This window comes from Fukomys damarensis, unplaced genomic scaffold (genome assembly GCF_012274545.1).
Source record: "Fukomys damarensis isolate Sample0158 unplaced genomic scaffold, DMR_v1.0_HiC HiC_scaffold_2, whole genome shotgun sequence".
Taxonomy (NCBI): domain Eukaryota; kingdom Metazoa; phylum Chordata; class Mammalia; order Rodentia; family Bathyergidae; genus Fukomys; species Fukomys damarensis.
Window position 1 is genome coordinate 5,599,572 of NW_022900914.1, and position 22,120 is coordinate 5,621,691.

At 35.8% G+C, this 22,120-nt stretch overlaps 1 protein-coding gene and 1 non-coding gene across 4 annotated transcripts in view; both read right to left on the minus strand.

Moving 5' to 3' along the window:
• The window catches only part of Atad2b (ATPase family AAA domain containing 2B), a 142,848-nt gene that overhangs the window by 50,493 nt on the left and 70,235 nt on the right, over window positions 1-22,120 (minus strand). For all 3 annotated transcript variants that reach the window (XM_010604886.1, XM_010604885.1, XM_010604887.1), the window contains 4 exons: window positions 17,642-17,801; window positions 13,427-13,517; window positions 8,225-8,536; window positions 4,201-4,336 (listed from right to left, as the gene is read on the minus strand). In XM_010604886.1, coding sequence (XP_010603188.1) covers window positions 4,201-4,336; window positions 8,225-8,536; window positions 13,427-13,517; window positions 17,642-17,801 — 699 coding nt within the window. The remainder of the gene's footprint in view (window positions 1-4,200; window positions 4,337-8,224; window positions 8,537-13,426; window positions 13,518-17,641; window positions 17,802-22,120) is intronic.
• On the minus strand, window positions 18,707-18,770 carry LOC117286700. The gene has a single exon (XR_004517831.1). It is a non-coding gene; the product is annotated as a small nucleolar RNA SNORD77 (small nucleolar RNA).

Genomic DNA, 22,120 nt, shown 5'->3' on the forward strand with positions numbered 1-22,120 from the left:
AACAATACGGTATAACAACTAATTATATAGCATTTACATTATCTTAGGCAGTACTATCTAGAAATGATCAAAAATATACAGGAAGACTTTCATACATCATTTTATATGAGACCTGTGCACCCACTGATTGTAGGATTCCAGACAAGTCTTGGAACCAATCCCCAGAGACACTAAGAGACAACTGCTCGTGCTTCAGAAGATAATTCTAGATCAGTATATCACGAGGTAAGAGAACTAGTTATAGGCCTGCTAATGCTCACGGGTATGAGATGTTAATGATAATCTAAACAAGAGTAGCAAAGAAAGAAATAATAGCCAAAAGTGAGGCTTATTTAGTAAGAAAAATCAACAGGACTTCCCATTAATGAGATACAGAAAAGAAAATGAAGATAAAAGTGAGGATGATGTCAAATTCTTGCTAAGTCAAATGAATGGAATGTAGGTCTCAGGACTTATGGGAAGTAAAGCAGAGATACAGTCCAGCTTCATACACAATGATGTGTAGTACAGCAAAGGAGAGACATGCAACTGAACAGGGTCTGAAGCTCAAAGAACAATGTAGGCTTGAGAATGATATGGTAGTCATTTACATAGAGATAAAAAATAAGAAAATACAAAAACAATGACCAATATCTTTTCTTATCTGTTAGAGTAATTAAAATTAGCTTTAATACCCTTATTAGTGAGAGGGTGGCTTTTGGTATATGTTCAAAAACTATACTTTAACTCACTCCACCTCTTACCACTTTCCCATAGTACTTATTTTCTAATATTTTTATCTACCTATTACATTTATTACTTTATTGCAGGCCTTCTCTGTCCAAAATGTAACTTCAATGAAGACTGAGATCTTATCCGTTTTGTTCACTTACAGCCAAGTACCTAGGATAATTTCTATTACATAATGGACAATTTTGAATGAGCAAATGAATATGTGAATGAACAAATGAATGGTTAAAAACAAGAAAATGGGCCAGGGATTTAGCTCAGTGGTGCCACTGCCTGCCTTGCAAGCCCAAGGTCCTGAGTTCGATCCCAGTACCAATAAATAAATAAGCCATTTTTTCAACTATATGTTGATAAAGGTTTAAAACACTAACAGAACTGGTGGTGTAGCTCAGTGGTACAGTGTTTACCTACCATGTATGAGGCCCTGGGTTCAATACCCAGCACCACACACTCTTTAAAGTAAAGAGGAGGAAGCAAAGGCGGGGCAGGGAAAGGAAGGAAAGAAATGAGAAAGGGAAGAAGGAAGAGAGAGCAAGAGGAAGGGGGGAAGGAGGAACTCCTCAAAACTTACAGGGCATTAAGAAATTAGCCCTCTCATATGTTAGTGGCAAAAAATACAAACTAGTATAACCTTACTAAAAGTAATGTTACAATCTGTATCAAAGTTTTAATACAACAATCACTTCTTAAGATTTACCTTCAGCCCTGAATCAGATAATGATGTAAAGATATATACTCTAAAAAAAAGCCTATTACAAGTGTTTATAAAAGTAAACTAAAAACCTCAAATTTTATAAATTTTTCAAGTTTTGTATCACTTAAGAAATTACATACTATGTATGTATCTTAAAGAATATTAAACACATACTAACAAAAAATACTCCCAATATAATGGATTAAAAATTACATCACATTGACAAGTTATAGGAGTACATAATTTATACAAAATAATACGTAAGTCTACTTCTATGCATAAAGAGAACATGGAAGTGTGGTCACCAAAACTTTAACAAATATTACCTTCAGGTGCTGGGGCTTTAATTTTTACTTTCTTCTTTATGCTCTTCTTTATTACTTGAATTTTCTACAGAGTATATCATCTTTCTAATCAGAAAAAACAAAGCTATTTTCATTTTTAAAACCTCAGAAAGTTCTATTGCTAATCCCCTTATGGTAACATAAAGTAAAAAAGAAAACTTATTTTCCATCATAAGGCTTCCGTAACAGATTGGGAGACTTTAACTATCTTGACTCCTACTTATCTTAAATCTAAAAAAATAAAAAATAAAAAAAAATTGTCATATCTTTTGAAATTATCCCCCCAAAACTACTAGCAATACCTCAGACTAGTATATTTACTGACCAGTGCCCAATGTTAGGCTTTCTTCTTGCCTGTTATCTTTTTCTGCATTGATCTTTCATGCTAACTCATGTTATTTACAGAAAACTAAACCAACCAAAAGAAAAGCACAAACAAAACACTTCCATGTGTAGCCCTTACAAAAGGCTTTAAACTCAGAATTTTTTTTTTTTTTAAAATCCCAAGAAACAGCAGAAAACTTGGTTGCACAAATTGCTACCAGCATGATTCCTGAACAGTGCTCTGATCTGTGCTTCAGTTTCCTTGCTATAAATAAATGACATCATTCCAAGGGCTGCATCCTTGATGTGCCTTGCGCAAGCCTAGCTTATGATCAGCGCGATGCTTTCATCCCCTCACACTCAGCACACTGAATCTCTAGGAAGCTTCCCTGGACGTCCAGCCCAACAGCACCAGCCCTACTCTCACAGAACTGCAGCCTCATCACAACCACTGTCAACCCCAACACAACAACTTCTCCTGCATGAGAACCAGACTGCATCTTTTCCTGTTTACAGTTTCAATACCTATTACAGCACCAGCGTGCAGTAAACAAAAACGGAAGAATGAATGGGTGAATACAGATAAATTGGTAAATATTACTGAGACATCTAAAAAGAAAAAAGCTTGATCTAAATTACAGCTCTCTTACTATTAAACCAAAGTGAAATCAATAAACTAGAAAAGCTTAAAGGGACTAAAGCAATCCTTTCTGAAAAACGCAACTAAGTAAACGAGCCATACCAATGGCATATACCAGCCTCAGATAATGTTATTAGCCAAAAAATCAATACAAAACTGGAAACGAAGCTTTCTAATACCAAGATTTACTTATGTATTCCTTTATTGATAGAAGAGGTACCTCATAAAATTCAAACATAAGTCTTGATAGCTAGCTCCTGTTATTACATAATTCAAAACCAAACAACCAAAACTGCTAAAACACGCACATGTCCATGCACACTCACTCACTAGTAAAGTAATGGCAACAGTATCTAATTTTCCCATAGTTAGTAATAAGACATCTGTAAAATGGAAGAAAGAGTGCAAATAAAAAATCCCTGAGAACATAAAGGAAAGGACCTAGAAAAGAAGAAACATGCTTGCTATTATCATATCAAGAAAACAACACATGAAAAAGAAAAAGAAAACAACAGACGAAAGTAATTTGAGCTCACTTTAAAAAAGGAAAAACAATAAAAAGATTATCAATACAAATAATCAAAACATTTCACCAAAATGTACATAAGGGAAATGCTGATTCAGGGTGAAGACTTGAATTTGTTCAAAATACCTCTAAAAAAAATTACTTAGCAGGACACACAATGTGGCCTCTTCTAACAGAAACACTATGAGACCTACCCACCTGAAGCTTTATGGTCCTTCAACCATGGTGCTAATTACGTAAATACAAGTAATGATGTTGTTAGAATCTGAAAACTATATGGTCTCTTAATTTAGTTAAAATTACATTTGCACTAAAAGTATTTATTTACCCATACTGGTGCACAAGAAAAGCTGCTTTACCACAGACAGTAAAAAGACAAAAGTAAATAGAAAAACCATAATGTTCAAATTACAAAAGTGTAAATTAATGAAGTTTTAGAGAATTAAGTTATTTAACTACTGAGGAACTTTTAATTCAAAATCTCTTTAGTAACTTTAAATTCCCTAAATTATCATTTGAAACTTATCACAAGTTAAAGTATTATATATACATAGAGATGATGATAAATAAATATTTCATTTCTGTTCACTTTAATTCAAATAAAAACCAAGAAACCTGAGGCCCACAGGTCATTTCCCAAAGGTTAATCTGTGCCCCAACGAAAGAAATGAAAAGAAGAAAAGAAAAAACACAATAATTCAAAAACAACAACAAGAAGAAAACTAGTAGGTAAGAGTCTCCTACTTGGGAAAAACAATCAAAACAGTTGAACAGCAAACTAATCATTATCACATAAAAAGGTATATATAGAAAATGTTTTCCAGAACTGTGTCTGAACAAAAAAATACAGACCCCAAAGTTAAACCACAAGAAAAAAAATTATCATTCTAAATATAAGGTATCAAAAACAATTTAAAATTGAAATTCAAAATAAATGACTCACATTGTAAAATGAAGGTAGGATTTACGAATAGCAGCAGCTGATGACTGTCTCTTTGGTGATCCTGAGTGACAACTAGTCTCAAAAATTGATAAAGCATTCTCATCTTCACTATCATCTACAATTAGGGCCTCTATATCTGTTCAAAAACAAAAAAGTTAAGAAAACTTGGGTTAAAAATCAAGTGACATTACAAATAAGTTATCCATCAAATAATACAGAAGGGACAAACTAACATTTTGAACAATTTATAAGTGGAATTAACAAAATTCCTTCAGTTTTACAGAAGGGACAAACTAACATTTTGAACAATTTATAAGTGGAATTAACAAAATTCCTTCAGTCTTAAAATCCACTTAAGTACTAAGATATGGAAACTGGACGACTTCATTGACTAAAACATGCCTGAACTTTGAGTTAAACTGGACCAAAATCAGTCCATTTCATATTTGGCTCAGTTGATAAGTAGCTGTGTCAAGGCCAGTTCTGATGAAGTCAACAATAAGGAACTAATTGACTCTTTAAAAAAAAAAAATGTATACAACTTTTCATGGAAAATCTAGCTTAGCCAGGCACAAAGATACATGGCTGTCATCTCAGCAACTCAAGAGGCTGAGGCAGGAGGATTTCAAATTACAAGTCAGCCTGAGCAACGAAGCGAGGTCCTGTCTTGAAATAAAAACAGCTTGGGGATGTAGCTCAGTGTTCCCAATTGCCAATATCACAGACATGGGCAGGAGGAACCTAGCCTAATTAAGATGGAGATGGAAGCCAGCAGTTGTGGTGCATGCGTGTAATCCCAGCATTGGCTAAGGTAGGAAGATCGCCATAAATTCAATGCCATTCTGTCTCAAAAATAATTTTTAGGGCTGGGGATTTAGCTCAGTGGTTCTGCCGCCTCACAAGTGTCTTGCAAGTGCAAGGACCCGAGTTCAATCACCGGTACCAAAAAAAATAATAATAATAATTAAAAACAAAATTTTTTTTTTGAGACAGGGTCTCACTGTGTAGTTGAGTCTGACATGGAACTCACTATGTGCCCAGGGTGGTCTCGAACTCACAGGACCCTCCTGCCTCAGCCTCCTGAGTGCTGGGATTACAGGCGTGCGCCACCATGCCCAGCCAATTTTTAAAATTTAAAAAGATCAAAGTAGAAACTGAGTCAAAGCCAGTCTTTAAAATGCACTCATTCAAACTGCACTGCTCTATGGGACTTAGGCTACAACTTACCAGACTAAAACTAAAATTCATACACAGAATGCAATAATTAAAACTTCCTGGATGCAACTTGAAATATTAACAGCTGTATTTCACATATGCCTATCAAAAGTGCCAATCTGATCAATAAAGAGCAATGTTATATGTGTGGAGGACACGAAGAAGAATCACACTTGGTAGAAATCAATTCCAGGTGTGGCTGTGTGCATCTGTAATCCCACTATTTAAAAGAGGCAGGAGGATCACCTGAGCCCAAGAGCACAAGGACTACATAAGCAACAGACATATTCTCCACCCCACCCCAAAACGACTGACATGAATTATAATCTTCCAAAATGGGCTGGGTGGGGGAGAAAATGACACTGAATGGTACTGCCAGATGGAGATCTCAGTGGCTTTTTTTTTAAAGCTAAAATTTTACAAAGACTCCTATTTTTTAAATAATCTAGAAAATAACTGAATACTTTCTGAGCACTAATTTCATACAGAGGATACCTGTCTAAGAAACAACAAGAAAGACCAAAAATGTCCAGAATAAAACATCTAAACAACTAAAAGAAAACCTCTTGACAATAAAAATTTGATTGGCCTTCCTCATCGGTGCATGACAATTCAATTAGCTAGAGCTAAATATACTTTTTTTTTTTTTTTTTTTTTTTTTGAGACAGGGTCTCACTGTGTAGTTGAGACTGACCTGGAACTCACTATGTAGCCCAGGCTGGTCTCGAACTCACAGTGATCCTCCTGCCTCAGCCTCCCGAATGCTGGGATTACAGGCATGCGCCACCACGCGTGGCCCGGCACTAAATATACTTTATTAATGATGAGGGAAACTGACACGAAAACAGATTAATTCTCTAAAATGAATTAATTCTCCATGGAAATAAAAGGGCCATAATTCTGCAGAAAGGAAGGTGAGACTTTTACAGTTTTTAAAGGTAATATAAATTTTTCCATAAATTGAAAATTTTGGGTAAAGATACATATTACCAGTTATGAAAAACATACATTAAAAAAGATACATAGAAGGGCCAGGGATTTAGCTCAGTGGTTCTGCTGGCTGCCTTGCAAGCGCAAGGACCCGAGTTCAATCCCCGGTACAAAAAAAAAAAAAAAAGATACACTGATCCTGGCATAATGCCTGGCTCACAGATAGCACAATGTGTGCTCCTTTCCCTACTGCAAAATTTAAGAAGTTAATCTGTGTAAATGTAATCTAGTCAACTCAGGTAAGTCTATCCCTAAAAATTAAGTTTTGAAAAACACATTTATAATAACAGCAAAATTCACTGACACTAGTTATGATTTTTATATACATATCTACTTTTTGTGGTATTAGAGACCAAACAAGGAGCCTCACACATCCTATGGCAAGCACTCTGCCACTGAGCGACATGCCCAGCCCTTACGATATATAACTTTTTTTGAGACAGAGTCTCACTATGTAGTTGAGGGTATATTACATTTAATGTTAGTATATTTCTCCCCCCACTCTTGAGACAGAGTCTGGCTATGCAGTTTAGGCTGGCTTTGAACTCACTACAAAGCCCAGGCTGCCCCTGAACTCTCAGTGATCCTCCTGCCTCAGCCTCTGAGCCATCCTCTATTGGGAGCAAACTCCATCCCAGTAAGACACCACACAGAGAAAGCACACTATTTCCCCTCACAGTTCAGAGATCCCACTTGGACTAGCATGTCAACTTAAACTTCTAGTTTTCTCCTGCAAATGAGTGCTGCTTTTTATAGGCAGCTTTCTGTTTTTAATCTCAGATCCCAAAGTACAATCTTAAGGCTTAATCAAATTCATGGCTCTCTAATCCAGGTTCTAATTTGTTCCCTTATCAACAGCTTACATTCCAATCAACACAGCACACTGCAAATGCCCTGCCAGTAACACTAAAACATATATGGTGAGATGAATCCACAGGCAAGAGCACAGGCTATAGCAGTGATGGCGAACCTATGGCATGTGTTTTACTTGTTTATCTTCTAAGAGAAAAGATATCGCTGGAGATTTAGCTCAGTGGTTCCGGTCGGTGCCTGCCTCGCAAATGCAAGGACCCAAGTTCAATCCCCGGTACCAAAAAAAAAAAAAAAAAAGAGAGAGAGAGACAGAAAAGATGTTGCTGAGCACGCTAGTGCACACCTATGATCCCAGCACTTAGGAGGCTAGGCAGGAGGATTGCCTGTGGAGTTCAAGGCCAGCCTGGGCTACATAGTGTGTTTAAGGTCAGCCTGAACTACATAGTGAGACCCTGCCTGAAAAAAAAAAAAAAAAAAAAAAAAAGATGCATGAGTTGTTTTTCCTACACTAAAACCTCAGTATTCAGGTTTAATTAAGGTACAGGCACTTCGTAATAAGTAAATGGGTTTGAGTTATAGTTTGGGCATGCCCTTGCAGGCTACAGGGTCAGGCCACCTAGGCTGACCCAGAGCAAGTCCCAGAACCTACTGAGGGACCTTATGTAACCCAAATCATATCCAAGCTTTCCAGTCTCCTCTTCTATATGATGAGAGTACCTAACCCACAGGACTCTGATGAGGATTAATAAGTGATAATTTAAATTAAGTCCTTTATAATAATGTACATAAGCTCTTATTACGGTCAACTTTCTAAAGATAACAGCACTCCTATATTAAGATGGTCAGAATACCAGATGCTGGGTAATATGCCAGGCGTGTAATATACAGTAGTGAGTGAAACAGATCTTATACAGTTATGGCCAATACAAATAGCAGCACATAAATAATCTTAGGAGGTAACTCTTCATGGCCATATTCATTTCATTTTAACAACATGAAAAGGTACCTTCTTTCTTGTCACTCTGGCTAATTTCAGCATGAGGGAACACTTTTTGCAAGACTGCTAGGATGTTACTGAAGCTTCTTTCCAGCAGTGGCCTTATAATGGGGGACAGCGCATGTCCCGAAGACATCACAGCACGTTGGGATGCAGGCACGATATTCTGCATTGCATGGTAAAAATCCTGGGCACTGAGCACAATTGAGGAAACATCCAGCTGCAGTTTATGACTGCTAGCATAGATCTGGGGATAACGCCTCCGAAGGGCAATCAGGGCAGCTTCAGTGCACAGGGCCTTGATATCAGCTCCACAGTAGCCTAATGCACAAAAGGAGGATAACAAAGGTAAGTTCATTCTTCTGAGCAACAAGCACATTTTGTAAATATCTCATCTAAAGTAATAACCAACACCAACTCAGTAAATGAGTATAATTTTACTGGCAAAAGGAAGACTGATCATTTAACATCACCTTACAAAACTGTTCAATCAAGGCATTGAATATTTTAATGAAAACATTAACATATATTATGTGTCAGGAACACTGGTTACAATGTACAGCTTTTTACAGGAAGGTTTTTAAAAAATTAATAGTTTCATTTCAATTCAATAGTTTCATTTCCTTCATCAACATTCTCAATTGCTAGCTTAGTCCTCATGACATTACACTTACCTATATATGATTTTTCTAACATTTATTAACCTCTAAACACACTTCAGCATAGTACATAAGTAGAAACTTCAAAAATAGCTATTCTAATGCCAACTCTTGAGTGTAATCCACTAGCAAGTTTACATCATAAAAATGATAATCTGAGGCATACTTTTATCTCTTATAACTCCAACAGCATTAAGGAAGGAAGAATGTTTTAAAATGTTTCCATGATGGGGGGATGGTTAAAGTTTGTTACTATGCACACTGATTTTCCACTTTAACTTAATATACACTCAGTGAATACATACATATACACATTTATGAAATATATAAGCATATATGCTTGAAATAACTGACAGCCTAGTTTTAAAGACTACACCAACACAGGGTATATCAACCTTTATTCAATCAATGGATGACAATTAAACAGCAGATGGAGCCCCCAGTGCTTTTAAGTCATTTCATTAGTCAGAAACAAATACACACACAAAAAAACTTGAACTATTAAGTCTGTTCTCACAAAAAGAAAGAAAAACTGGCCACGTGTTGTCTTTCATACCAGCAATTAAACCTGCATTAGGCCACTTTTATCAGTTATGCCAGCTGGGGGGAAAAGCCCTCAAACAAGTTCTAGGACATGAACTCCTAAACTCCGCAGGGAGAAGTATCAGGTCTCTCAAAATGATCTCATACAACACTTAAACACTGAACTTTAAATGCTGATTACAAAGGAAAACTTACTCTTGTAAATAAGGAGGAGGAGAAGGGTTTAAGGGAAGGGAGGGAAAGGGGAAGGAAAAAGAAAAATCAAGATATATCAATGTACAGGTACAAATTCCATATGATAAATGCTATCATGTATATTTAAAATGTACCAATAAAATTTAAAAAGGAGGAAAACTTACTCTTGGGGGAAAATAGCCTTGTGAGAATTTAACTGAGAAAAACTCTAAACAGATAAAGCATAAATGCGATCCCACAATAGCAATCTATCCCCCATATAAATAGCCAGAATAATTTTTTAAAAAACAAATTTTTTTTGGTACCAGGGATTGAACTCAAGACCTTGTGCTTGGGAGGCAAGCACGGGCACCACTGAGCCAAATCCCCAGCCGCAGAATAATCAAATTTAACAGAGATTTGTTTTATTTTCTATTTTTCAATTAATAAACCTGAAAAAATAGCTGTTGCATTCCTTTAACAAAATTAAAACATGAGATCTCTATTTCCATATCTGAAAAAGAATAAACTACCATCTTCCATCTTCAAATATTAAAAAGCTCATCTCTTTTTCTTCTTTAAAAATATGCAAATTGCCGGGAGGGGTGGCGCACACCTGTAATCCCAGCACTGGGGAGGCTGAGGCGGGAAGATTGCTGCAAGTCGGAGGCCAGGTAGGCTACACAGCGAGACCCTTTCTCAAAACAACAACAACAACAACAACAACAACAACAATAAAAAACAAAGAAAACCCTAAAATAGAAACACAGCCAACATACTGTATTGTCCTATTCAAGTACAGAAGCTTAGGTTAAAAAGCTCAGAAATAAGGCAAAACAGAAAACAAACAGCCACTAAAAGGTATTGTATGTATTAGATATCACCCTTAACATTTATGTTTGCCATAGCAATGTGTTAATTACATACATAATAGCAATGTATTGTTCATTTTTCCTAATTTTTACATGGATCTGCATAATTAACAGACTATAAAAAATAGGAAATCTTTACATTTGCTTGCAAGTAAGAAAAACTGGTTTATATTTGTGGTTCTCAACTTGAATGCTGATCAGAGTGAACAATAAAACTGAAACAAAAATATACATTCTCAAGTCCCAAAATCTCTAAAGGGCTTAAAATTATGTATATTTTGAGATGCTTTAGAAATGATTCTGATATAAACAAAAAATTTAGAACTACTAACTTAAGGTACTTATTTCACTGGGTTCAAAATTAACACATCACAACCATGGTTAATGTGTTATACTTGGGGTGAACACATCCTGGTTCGCAGTCTCTTATCCTATCATGGTTAATAGTATACTTCTCTACTCTCAAAAGGGTTGTGTCTTAGAAATACATGGCATAATCATTCTGGTAAAACTAAAAATATGCTATAGCTGGTAAGAGTTAAAAAGTGATATACAAGAAATTATAAACATTCCTTTCATGATCATCCTAATTCTACCACTATAATTCTAATACTCCACTGAATACAAATATCTAGATAATAAACAGCATTTATTTTCATGTATTGCTCTTAAAGATAGAAATTTCTGAAAGATGCACACTGCAACTACTAAAAAGCCCAGACTAAAAACAAAAACAAAAAAAGGTCAGATGACTAGAACAGATAACAAAATTTTATGGTTATTTTTTAATATAACATCAGATAAATTGAAGGTGCACAATAATTGAAGGTCTCTATATTGATCCACTTTTCTGTTTTAGCCCTCTCACTGAAAGTAAACTAGAGAAGTAAGAGTAGGCTGAAGCTCTCATTAGTCATTAGCTCCTACTGTTTGTGCAATTGTTCTGGACACCACTGTATGATGAAAAAATTTTACTCCATAAAAATTACTCTTATGCATGCAAAACTGTCCAAGTGCTAGGAAACTGGTTAAGGTCAAAGTTACCAAATCAATAACCACTAGAGATTAACTATCTTTACAGTTGTTCATCAGGACTGCACAGTCTTTTTGGCATAAATTTCACTGAACTGAGCCCATACATGTTGAAACACATTTGGAATAAATATACTGATGGCTTCATAATGGATTCAGAACTTATTACTGTTTCATTCCCATTGGAAGTTCTACATTTGTTGCTGCTGTTGTTGTTGTTTTTAATGTGAATTAGCTTCTCAATACACAGAATAAATGTCACAAAACAAAAACAAGTCATTTACTTACAGTGGATTTTTATGTCACTACCCTGGAAGAAATGGTATGGAAGCAAAATCTGCAAATGTACTGCCACCCCATGGAGGGGAGAAAAGTGCAAGAGAAGTTTTCCAGTCCAGTAAGTATTACATGTGAAAATTTAAAATCTTAGGAAGCTTACTAAAAGCTAAAAATCACTTAAAACTTTTAGAAGTATTGACCTATAGATGCAAAAAAGAAACTAAGAATCTAACATTTGGGATGAAGAATTAAACTAGTGTATATTTCAGATGACAGAGTGATAGAAAATAATTTTAAAATACCTATCTCTTAGGGAATTTCAAAATTATTTAAAGACTTCTGCTTCTTTCTATTATGGTTATTATCTGTGACAAATTCACAGAAAAAAAATCTATAGATTTCCCATTCTGATCTGAATGCTAAAACAATAGTATCATAAATAAAGGGGGACAAATTTCAAAAAGGGAAAAGACTGGCTTTTTTTTACCAAATACCACCCTCTCCCGTAAAGCAGCACAAGGCTTTGCAAAAGGTCAAGCCAAATTTACATGAAATGGGTTTGGCGCATGCTCTCTTATACCAGGCAAAGCTTAAACTGGAGTAGTGCTGGAGAGATTTACGTTTTCTCCTCACCAGAAGATGTCGAGGTCTTTGTGGCTCAAAAGCTGAGGGATGCTGCTTCGGAGATGGAGGTCCCTGTGGATGAAGAGGATAATTCGGATGTAGCTAACTGAATGGACTAATGTTCTATTTAAATTTTAATTATTTGATGGTGGATCACAATGATTTTTTAACTTGTTCTTTTTGGTTTTGGTAACTTTAAGGTTTTCCCAAGAAGACTATTGTTAGTGGACTCATTTGGGGGGTTGCTTCATAATGTTTAAAACATTCACGGAGAGAGATTTTTTTAAACTGCTACTTTGGAGCGTATGAGAGGAAAACCAACAAAAAGGGAAAATGAAGGAAGCAAAAATTCCTGTGTGTGTATTCAATTACTCAATATTGCATCTCTTTTTATTTCTGACCTAATTAGAGCCAAAACCCTGGATTCCATCTCCTATGTATTTAAATGCTCTCTCATCCCACCCTTCTAGGATGGTAGTATTCATTCACTCTGTAGGGAGACCTTCTACTCTATAAAGGATTTTAAGTTAAATTACAAAGTTTTATATTTGGTTTAGCAAATATAATTAAGCATTTTCTTTGAAGATTCCTCCCACCCAACTTCCTTCTAGACCACAGGAATAAAGATGCACCCATTTGTGTTATCCACAAAGTAAAAGACTGCATTCCTGCCTTTGACATGGAACTTTCTTAAGTTTAAGCTTATTTTTCTTAGTAAAATTTCCAAAACGGGACAACTGCAGTAATATGAAGGAGACACTGTAGTAATATGAAGGATACCCAGCACTCAATAAAAAGCACCTATTACTACTAAATTTGTTTAAAAAAAAAAAAACCTAATGGTAGCCAAAATTCTAACTTGGAAGTGTTCAAACTTTAAGTGAAATATTTAAAATAACTTTTAAATATGAAGGCAGAGCCATCTGTTGCACAAAAACATAACTATACTCATTCACATTTCAAACATAAGGGGAAAGGGAAGCTGAACAGATCAGTGACAGTCAAAGAATTCAAATAACAGCACTCACCAACACATTTTTCAGCCAGTTCACCTAAAAAAGCATCTGACAATTTTGGATTCCAGTCCCTGGTATGAATCTGTAAGATGTGTTTTCTTGCCTAAGAAGAGTACACATAAATAAGTTTCCATCAACTCTTCAAATGTACTTAGCTGAAACAAATTACGAATAGCCACTTTTAAAAAATGTAAACACCTTAGCATCCTCATCAACCTGTGAGATATGTAGCAGAGTTCTTGCCTCTGCTGCACAAGCGTAGACATTTGATGTTCTGAGAGGTGACCAGACCTCATTAGTAGTGCATGTGGCTAAGTGAGTCACCCAGGACTATCATTTAAAAACTAAACTTCACTTTTCCATCATATCATTTTTACCATTTAAAAGCATATAAACAAAAAAACCTTAGTGAGTTATAATAATTAAAACTTTTAAATGAAATTTTTTTTTTACTTTTTGTTTTTGTTGTTGTTTTCAGTTTTTGGAGACAAGAGTCTCAATATGTAGTCCAGGCTGGCTTATAACTCACTGTGTAGCCCAGGCTGGCTTCAAACTCGCAGCAATCCTCCTGCCTCTATCTTCCAGGAGCTGGGATTACAAGTGTGTGCCCCCATGCCCAGCTTATACAAATATTACATTTCAAAGAACTCTATGTATAAGGTACAGACAATGAGGAAAATTACACATAATTTTAAATAATTCTGCCTTAATTATTTTTCTCCAAAACAGAATTTTCTGGCTTAAATCTGACTGCATAGCACAATCGAAATTTTATCATTTTGGTTTTGCAATAAACAAAAAAGAAACACCAGTCTAGAAAAATCAACAATCATCTGACAGTACAGCCCAGAGTGGGAACAGAATTCTTTTTTCACATCTGCTTTCTTTTAGAGGGTGGAAAGTGAACAGCACTTTTTAAAAGTAAATATTTAGGCTGGAAGTGTGAACTCAGAGGCAAAGTGCTTGCCCAGCATGCATGAGATCCTGGGTCCGATCTACAGCAGGACCCCCCAAAAAAGAATATCCTTATTCCCTCAATGCATATAAAAAAGCAAACTGTAACCAAGACACTGTTATTGACTTAAACAATTTGTGGTCTAGTAATCAAAACAAAAAGAACAACTTGAAATTCATCAAAATACAACTTAGAAAGTTGGCACAATCTGACAGCAATAGCTATCATTTCAATAACAACTTCTACACTTGATTTTAGCCAAAAGGCCCAGAAGCAATTCAATTACAACTTCAAAGTCCCGAGCTTAGCTACCAAAATGAAACCAATGTAACATGTTTCCTTCCAACCTGAAGTTATATGTCTCAACAGAACCTTAAAAGCTATAAATGAAAGTCTGAAAGAAACATCATACTGAAAGCATATATATTCTATGAGATAACATTAAGAGTCTACTTAGACTTCATTATTAGCATGAAGCCTTCATTATAAGACAGTGGATTGGGCCCAGGATTTGGCTCAGTGGTGCTGGCACCTGACTCGCAAGCCCAAGAACCACTGTTTGATCCCCAGTACCAAAAAAAAAAAAAAAAAAAAAAAAAAAAAAAAAAAAAAAAAAAAAAAAAAAAAAAAAAAAAAAAAAAAAAAGACAGTGGAGCATGAAAAACATAAAACAAAATGTAAACTGGAAGATAACCTCAAAAAAGATCTATTCTGGGCCAGGGATTTAGTGGCACAGCACCTGCCTAGCAAGCATGAAGTTCTGAATTCGATCCTGGTACCGCATATACATACATACATACATACATACATATGCCTCATTTTACAAAATAAGTAAATAAATGTTTGAAGAATTGAAATTACCTAAAGTCAGTAAATTGTTGTCAGGTCTCAAACATTTAATATGCTTTCTCTATAACTCTACCAGTTACCTTTCTTTTACTAAAATCAATATAGAATGAAGGGAAAATTATTTACATGAAGAAATTCAGAGATCTTCATCATTCATTTTACTCTATATGGTACATAGGTCATATGGTTTCCCTAAGAGAAAGCATCTTCCTCTGCTTTTTTTTGAGGAGGGGGGTGTTGTTACTGGAGATTAACCTGAGTTTCTGCAGAACTACATCCCCAGCTCATCTCCTTTTTTTTGGGTACTAGAAATTGAATTCAGGACCCTGAGTTTGCGCAGCAGTCAGCAGAACCACTGAGCTAAATCCCCATCCTTGTCTTTTTTCTTTTTTCTTTTTTTTTAAGACAGTTTGTAAAATCACTAAATTGTCCAGGCTGGGCTCAAACCTGTAATCCTCCTACCTCACCCTCGCAGAGTGCTGGGATTACAAGTGTATGCCAATATATGTGGCTACCTTTACTGCTAAGAATCAAAGACAAATTCAAGAGCTTCATTTGTCAGAATTTACAAACACAAACACAAGTATCAGTGATGATGCTGATAATGACTACTACACAACAAAGGAAAAGAAAACCTGAGAAGCATTACTACATATAGAAGATATACACTATTTTATGCTGATAAAGACCTAATGAGATTACTAAAATTTGGAACCAAGATTTAGTTGTAAAAACCTTTTACTTGGTTAAATGGTAAGAGTTATAATATTTTATTGCCCCTTGTGTGGTCTGTGCCTGAACTGTGAGGGTTGTGACAGGCATAGAGATCCTGATGCCTGTTCTACGGGGACAACTAGGGAATCACAGAAATGGCTTTCCTGTGCAAAAAGGAATATTGGCTGTGTCTCCTAGAACTGAGTATGTTTCCTGTATACTGCAGAGCCAAAAATTTGGAATCATTCTTGTTAGATGTTACAAACAAGATGACATTTTTCTATGCCGAAACAGATGTCAGCCCTGGCAACTTATGCTTATGAACAGCTGCTTTCTGCTTTGAATCCTGTCACATCGGACACAGGAAATAAACAGATGACCTGAGCACTGCACGCATTACCGTCAGACCCACACAGGATCAGCCCAGGTTTCACAAATGATTAGCATGCACACAACAAACAGCAAAGATCACAGCTATGCAGAAACACAGCAAATGCAGATTTTACCTTTCAATAGAAAACTATTATCAGAAGCTGTTTTTGTGTTTTTCTTAAGACACAAGATGTTAATGTAAAATTATTTTTTCTAAACTAAAACCTCAGGGGTCAGGGATTTGGCATAGTGGTTCCGCCACCTGCCTCACAAGTGCAAGGGCCAGAGTTTGATCCCTGGTACCACCAAAAACACAAAAAGGCTAAACTAAACCTCAGTCTTCAGGATAAAAAGAAAAAGAAAAAGAAAGAGAAACAGACTTTGGCCCTGTCTCATACAACTAAACCCCTCCTAAGTACTGGGGTATATTTGTACAAACAGCACTTGGACAGTGAAAGGGAGCTGTACATGCTTTGCGTCCCATCCTGACAAGGTAAACCCGGCACCTGACTCAACAACTGACAAGAAGGGCTGTGCAGACAGATGTCAAGTTGGGCATCACCTGTCCTATACAGGAAGGCTTTCATTTTGCTGTGGTTTCTATAGTCCTAGTCACTAAGCCTTTCACATCTATGTGCCTACACCAGGCATTTCACATGAAGAGCTAAGACCAAAACCATACAACAATATACATTCAAATATAGCACATCCTCTAAATCTCTCTCTCAAACCCAATCTAACAAAAATTTCAAGAAGAATTAGTAAAAGAGCTTTGCGTATAATAGTAAACCACATTGTATATCATGGGTGACTATTATATATGCTAGTACTCTATCTGAAAATACATTCTTTTTTTAAAAAAAACTATACTATAATAACATTATATCCTTTTAATTAAATTATCTCCTAATTAATTAGTTACGACTCTAAAATCTTAGGCTGGCAATGTAACTCAGTGATACAGCTTCAAGGGCTTGGGTTCAATCTAGAGGTGGTGGTAAACATGACAAAGTGTATGTTCAATTCCCAACACTGCCCCCATCCTCAATGTGAGAATCTGGGTACTGGCTCCTTACTGAAAACCATCCCATACACTAAACATCATTTTATGAGAAAAAGTTACTTTAGTTAGAGACAGCTACCAAATAAGTGCTACAACCTAGAGAAATAAACAGCAAGTAAGCATCCACAATAACTTAATAAAAGATTAAGCATCCAAACAATAAAAATTCATAAAATATCACCCTCAAAAGTATATAGACACACACACACATACACACACATTTTATAACTAAGTTATATATAAATTTTAACATGTTGAAAACAAAAACTCTTACCTTTTGATCAGGCAGATTGAAAAGGAATTCTCTGTCAAACCGACCTGGTCTCCTGAGTGCAGGATCAATAGAATCAAGTCTGTTTGTAGCACCAATAACAACAATTTCACCCCTGTTATCTAATCCATCCATAAGAGCAAGGAGGGTGGACACTATAGAGCTGGAAAAAATTTTCAAGAAAATTAAAAATGCGTTAAATGAAAGAAAAACTTATAAATTGATACAATAATTTCTATCAGTCTTTAATGCTAATAAAATAACTACCACAGAAATATCTTCATTAAATATGAAGCAGGCCAGGGATTTAACTCAGTGGCACCATGCCTGCCTCACAAGCGTAAGGTCCTGAGTTCAATCTCCAGTACCAAAAAAAAAAAAAGGAGAAGAAATATGAAGTGACTTACAGAAATCAGTGTTGTACTCAGGAAAAATAACAACCATGTAAAAGCACAGCAACTAAGAGAGGTAGAAAGAAACATAGGAGGAAAAATAAAATGGACTTGATCTAAATTTAAATCCAAGCTGCTTCGTGTAGCTCAGGGGCACAGCTTGCCTACCCCTGGATCTGACACCCAGCAATACGGAACAAACATCACTTTATTGCTTCAAAAGGCACAATCAAGAAAGAAAAAGACAATCCAAAGAAGAAAATGTTTGCATTTTTAATAAAAGTCTCAGGTCAAAATACATAAAGAATCATCACAACTGAACAATACAAAGACAAACAACAAATCTAAAAATGGGTGAAAGATTTTAATCAAAGGACACATCATTACACTCGCCATATGGAAACAAAACCAAATTCAACACCACTTGAAATCCACCATGTCCTGCTTATTAAGTTCTGTTTTGTAGTACAAGAATTTCCAGATGATAAAGTCTCAAAGATGGTTAGAAACAAAATTATAATCTAAATTAAATTCTACAAGTGGATTAAAAAAAAAGAAACTGAACAGCCTCCGGATCAAACTTTATAATGTTGAAAATACAGCCCAGACTACTTAGTATGCAAGGCCTACCTGCTTATTCCCAAACCTCTCTCCCACATTATCTTCTTTTGTTTCCAGATACGTCAGACACGTAAATCTCCTCATGATGTATCTAATGAACTATGAAACCATTATAGTACCCACATTATCTCCCAAAAGCCTTACTTTACCCTTCAAATAAGTTCTGTACAGTGTGAAGTGAGGTGCAGGGTTTTTGTTTTCTTCACCAGAATCCAATTTTCCCTGTATTATTTATACAAACCGCCATCCTTTTCCAACAACATTTGGATTGCCTCTTTTCTTATAAATCAATCATAAATCCACTGTATGTATTGTGTGGCTCTGTCCATTAGTATATTTGTCTAGTTTTCAGCCAATATTAAGTCATCTTAACCCTCCAGTGCTTTGATAATGTAGAACAGCAAGTCCTCCCACCTTGTCCTTCCACAGGAGCTTTTACTATTTTTAATCCTTTGTATTTCCATATAAATTTCAAAATTATTTTGTGTAATTCTCCAAAACGAAAGTGGTAGAAAGACAGAGGACTGATGAGGGAATGGCAGTGCTGTCGGCTGGACACGCCTGTGCTCAGGTGGGCGTGCACCAGAGCTGCTGCTGTGTGGCCCAGCGAGTCTAGATGGGTTGGGATTAGACATCTAAAGCTTTCCATGATGTCATCAGCTCTGTTGACCTTATTATGTCTTCATTTGTTAGATTCTGATATACAAATAAAACTATTTTCTTTGCATTTAAAAAAACTGTAAGTTTGATTTGTACTGTACTGAATCTATTCATTAATGAGCAAGAAAAGATAAAAACATCCAGGCTGGAGAAGCAACTCGGTGGTAAGCATGTGCATATTAGTATGTGGAAGGCCGTGGGTTCCAATCCCAGCATCACTGAACACCAGCTGCTGAGCATACAGCCCATGGTACAGCTTTGGTCTAGCAGGCAAAAGCACCCAGGCGAGGTGCCCAGCACACCCCAAAAGGTTAGTATTCCAAATTATGAAATGTGGCACTTCTCTATTTCATCATTCTTTAAATGTTTTGCAATTAAGTTTTATTTTCTGCAGAGATATTACATAAGAATTTTTAGATTTATTCCTATACTTATTTTGTAAATAAGACTGTAAATCATGTTTCATTTTTGCATAATTACTAATACACAGATATACAAAATTTTTACTTACAGTCACTGGTCTAACCAGGCCAGCAATTATCTATAGATTGCTCTGGAATTTCTATAAACATAACTACATCATCTACAAATATTAAGTTTTCATTCTGCCTCTCCAGTAAACACAGTTTATATAGCTTTACTTTACCAGACTACAATGACTAGAATCTATAGCTCAGTGCAGAAAGTGTTCACAGCAGCCATACTTGTCATATTCCCCAAACTAAAAGTTTTCATGTTTTAATATTAAGTATATTTGTTATAATTTTTAAGTTAAAATGTATTAACTGTACATCTTAACAAAGTTAGTGTAGCCAGGTGTGGCAGTGCACTGCTGTAATCTCAAAGCTCTGGAAGACTGAAGCAGGGGATTATAAATTTGGGCTTAGTCTGGGCAATTCAGTAAGATCCTGTCTTAAGATGTAAAATAAAAGGGCCAGGGATTTAGCTCAGTGATGCCATCGCCTGCCTCACAAGTGCAAGGACCCGAGATCAATCCCCAGTACCCCCCAAAAAAAGAGGCGGGGGGGAGATGTAAAATAAGGGCTGAGGATGTAGCTCAATGAAAAGGCCCAGGGTTCAATCCCCAGTACCGTACACACAAAAAAAGTTAGTGAGATGTTTCCATGTGTGCATTCATGTGTCCTTATAAAGTTTAACCTCTCTTTCCACCCTTCACTCCATCACATACCCTTCTCAATCACTAGTAATTACTAGTCTACTTTCAAGGCAACTTTTTTAAGCTTCCATATATGAGAGAGCAATAATACTTGTCTTTCTGTATATAATTTTTAACTATACTGTCTTCCACATCCATCCATTTTGCTGCCAATGCCAAGACTGCATTCTTTCTTCTGACTACATATATTTCATTGTATACATACCACATTTTATCAATTCATCTGATCATAAGTACCTAGGCAGATTCTTATCTTAGTTATTGTGAATAGTGCCACAGTAAACATGGGCACAGAGGTTATCTCTCTGGTGTGATTTTACTTCCATTGGACATATACCATATATATATAATTTTACTATTTTGGTGAATCTCAACACTGTTTTCCATAATGGCTATAGTAAAATAAATTCCAACCAAGTGTATTAAAGTTCATTTTTTCCATATCCTTGCCAGCAATTATTACTTTTTGGTTTTTTAGCCATTCTAATGGGGATAAGAGGGTATCTTGTGGTTCGGATTTGCATTTCATGATAGCCAATGAAAGTTATTTTTTCATATACAGTACTTGCTGGACATTCGTATTTCTTCCTTTGAAAAGTGTCTATTCACCTCATTTGTCTATTTACAATTGGTAGATTGCCTAGGTTTTTTGTTTGCTCACTTTTTTAGTTCCTCATATATTCTTGATTTTAATCCTCCATCAAATAAATAGTTGGCAAGTATTTTTCTCTCTTTCTTTAGAGTGTCTCGTTACCCTGTTGTTTCCTTTACTGTGCAGAAACTTTATTTTAGATTGACATAATTCCATTTGTTACTTTTTGCTTTTGTTTTCTGTGCTTTTAGGGCCCTATCCATAAATCACCAGTTTCAATGTCTTTAAGTGTTTCCCTATGTTTTCTTCTACTGTTTCCAGAGATTCAGGCCTTAACACTTAAGTTCTTTGGTCTATCCTGAACTGATTTTTGTATAGAGTGAGAGATGAGTAAAGTTTCAATATTATGCACACAGAAACTTCCCAGTATCTCTAACTGTAAAGGCTGTCCTTTCTCCAAAGTATGTACTTCGATGCATAGGCTTATTTGGGGCTCTCTACTGTGTCCCACTGATCTATTTATATATGCTTGTAATGTCAATCTCATGCTGTTTTGTTAACTACTTCTGTTAACGTTTCAGGTTTTGTGGCAACTTCACCTTTGCTCCTTTTAACTCTACATTGCCCTGGCTACTCAGTTATCTTGTGTGCTTCCATATGAATGCTGGGATTGTTCTTCATGGTTCTGGGAAGAGTGTCATTTGATGAGACTGCACAGAATCTGTAGATTGTTTTTGGTAGTACTAACATTTAAACAACATTAATTCTTCTACCATTTCTTTCATCAATGTTTTGTAATTCTGATTGTAGGTTTTTTACTTCCTTAGCTAAATTTATTCATAAGTATATTTCCTTGTTTGTTTGTAGCTGTTTTGAATGGGACTGCTTTCTTCATTTTCTTTCTAGCAAGCTCACTGTTGGCATATAAAAACGCTATTAATAGGCCAGGGATGTAGTTCAGTGGTGCTACTGCCTGCCTTGCAAGCACAAGGTTCCAAGTTTGATCCCCGGTACCAAAAAAAAAAAAAAAAAAAAAAAAA